Source organism: Phragmites australis, chromosome 1, assembly GCF_958298935.1.
Source record: "Phragmites australis chromosome 1, lpPhrAust1.1, whole genome shotgun sequence".
In the NCBI taxonomy this organism is placed as follows: domain Eukaryota; kingdom Viridiplantae; phylum Streptophyta; class Magnoliopsida; order Poales; family Poaceae; genus Phragmites; species Phragmites australis.
Window position 1 is genome coordinate 7,334,627 of NC_084921.1, and position 2,874 is coordinate 7,337,500.

Consider the following 2,874-nt stretch of genomic DNA (forward strand, 5'->3'; position numbering starts at 1 on the left):
ACAGCGAACAAAAGACGATCGAGTCCAATGGCACATCGGATCCAGTTGCATACTAGAATATCATGATTGTTGTGAACAATACCACGCCTGGCCTCAACAACCGCCGATTAACAGCACGATCACAGCATAAGTACCCACTCGAATAGTCAATCACATGGAACTAGTTGGACGCCCTCCATTCTGGAATCTCACGAAGACAGCTCAGACAAAAGAACAAAAAATGCATATACATGAGGCGATTAGCATGGGCAAAAATGTAATGTAATGCAACACTTATTTTCTTTCCTTATAAGAGCTCAATGACTTGTCCACTATAACGTCTCGACAAGCATGCCAAATAACATTAAAAACATAACATACCAGCTATAACTTGCCATAATGTAACCTACAAAAATTAGGAACTCTCCAAACACTAATGTGCTTTGCTTAGGAAACATCTTTCTTGGGCACGAGCAAATTGGATTGCCCGGGGAAAAAACCCAAGGAATCCCCCTCCCAAGCACTCACAGGGCCATCATACCAACAACTATAGTATTAAGGCACTTAATTCACACGCAGAAATTCACGGTTCTCAGGAAGTCATCCATGCCGCGACCCAGGTCGCAACCGGCCATCTCCGGGAAGACGGCGTTGATGTCGTCGAGGTCAAGATCAAGCACCAGCTCCTCATCCCCAAAGTCCCCCAGCAGCATGTCCTGTTCGTCATCCAAGCAAAACGGCAACTCGGAAACATCCAGGGCGTCCAGCCCAGCACGGAAGTCCATCGGGTCGATGTCCGGCAGCTGTAGCCCGCGCAGAAGATCCTGGTAGAACTCTGGGTCGTCCGGCAGCTGCGCGGAATCAATGGAGGGCGGGATGGGGGTTGGAGCCGGCTCCGGCGACAGCAGCTTCGGCGCAGGCTTGGTGGCCTCAAGAACGGAGGACGGCGAGGGGTGGGCGAACGGAGCAGCCGAGGTGGACGACGAAGAGGAGGCCGTCGGGGTGGTACTTGCCGACGGAGCAGGTGAGGATGTGGCCACGGGCTGCCCACGGCGGCGACGTTTCTCCTCGGCGAAGCTCCGGGAGGCAGATAGGTAGGCAGAAGAGGCCGCCGTGGCGGTATCAAAGGTGCCAAGCCACTGTCTCTTGCCGGTGAACGGGTTGCGGATCTCCGCCGCCCACTTGCCCCACTTGCGGAGCCTCACACCACGGTAGCTCTCCGGCTTCCCGCCGCTGGTGTATGCAGCCCCAGTGGCCGCAGGAGTAACCGGCTTTGCCGCTGCCTTGCCGACGAACAGCTCGAAGGAGAAGCGCTTGGATTTTGCGCCAGTTGTGGCGCAGGCCTCTTCGTCTTCAGAGTCCGAATCCGTCGCATCGGGGTCCTCGAAGAGGACACGGACGCGGCGCCTCGGCTGCACCACCGCCGGCGGCTGAGGCTTGGCCTTCAAGAGACTCTTGGAGGGCTTAAGACCAAAACCTGAGATCATCTTGGTCTTGGGCTTCTTCGCCAGAGCCTTCTTTATCAGAATCTGCTGGTGGTTCAACGGAGCCATCTCCCTTCTATCTACGCCGGAAGGAACTCCAAAATTTCTCGCCAAAATTACCAAAATTGAAGGGGGGAAACTCTAAAAGGAAAAACTTTTTTTTCTGATGAGTGCAAAAAATTGACGGAGCCCAGCACGAATCGGCCGAATCCGTCAGTCTCCTCGACAGAAGCCACACGACCTTATGTGGAGGAATCCGGAATATTTGACCCCGAACCCGTCCCTGCAACATCACAAGGAAGCATACGTCAAAACGCCATGAAAACCCAACCAAGAACCCCCCCCCCCCCCAGATCTGGACGAACAGGGCGGTAAAACCCGGTCAAAACCTCTCAGATCGGTGAAAAGGTGATTTTTAATGGGGGAATAGGCGGACAAACCTGAGCATCGACGAGCACTTGTTCCAGCCGTTGAGCACCAGGCGCATATATCGGCGGGTACAGGCGAGGGCTTGGACGAGGAGGACGGCAACGACGGCGGCGAGGAGCACGACGACCAGATCGGAGAAGGGGCAACAAGACATATACGAGAGCTGGCACGCGTGGTGATCTTGCGGCTCTTCTTCTCCGACGCCGGCGCCGTCGCCGTCGCTTCCGGCCTCCCTCACACTCGCTTAAACCCCAACCCAAAGTGGCGAGAGGAGCGAAAGGGGTTGGCCAAGCTTCCTCCTCCGATATTTAATCCGCTTCCCCATCCACGAGACCACGAGGTTGTGCCCACTGCACCGCGCCGAAGATTACACGATAAGTATGAAATCCACCCGTTGGACTGACGCGTGGGTCCAATAATTTCCCTGGCCCATATGTCATTATGGAAAATCCGGCTACCGGAAAGCGACGAAAGGACGGCCGTGATGTGCTGGCGCTGGACGTACAAAGATCTGCGAATTCTGTTTGTTACGCACACAGTGACTGGTGGGCCCAAATTACAATCCGACCCCACCGTCAGTATGGAACGTTTACGTTTTCCAGTAAGAACTCTTCCGCGCAACTGTACGGAAGCATGCTGAGATTTTTCCCCTGACATGTGGACCTACATAACATGTTCCCACTAATCATGGAGATAATGACCGAATGCATTAGGTGGTGAATATTTCGAGGGGTTTTAAGGTAGCATGGTCTCATGGGAATGGCCGACGAGAGGCGGCAGTAGAAATGATAAACCTCCACCTATACGGTTGGAAATATGATTGTACAAAATTTACTGTTGGAAATATAGTTATTATAAATATTTTTTATTTATACGATATTAATAAAATATATGTGAGTGAAATTTAGGAAGTGAGATTTAAGAAATTGGTTGAAGCGTGTAAAGAAATAAAGAGAGAAATTTTTGAATAGACTCTTTATAT

General features: G+C 52.2%; 1 protein-coding gene across 1 annotated transcript; it reads right to left on the reverse strand.

The window, feature by feature from the left end:
- Window positions 1-262: 262 nt before the first annotated feature.
- On the reverse strand, window positions 263-1,681 carry LOC133900140 (ethylene-responsive transcription factor 3-like). Its single transcript, XM_062341299.1, has one exon. It carries the CDS (start codon window positions 1,530-1,532, stop codon window positions 549-551), a length of 984 nt encoding a protein of 327 aa, XP_062197283.1. The 5' UTR covers window positions 1,533-1,681; the 3' UTR covers window positions 263-548.
- Window positions 1,682-2,874: the final 1,193 nt, after the last annotated feature.

Bases quoted from the DNA above. Each gene is read 5' to 3' on its own strand.
- LOC133900140 (XM_062341299.1), bottom strand. From the start codon at position 1,532: ATGGCTCCGTTGAACCACCAGCAGATTCTGATAAAGAAGGCTCTGGCG.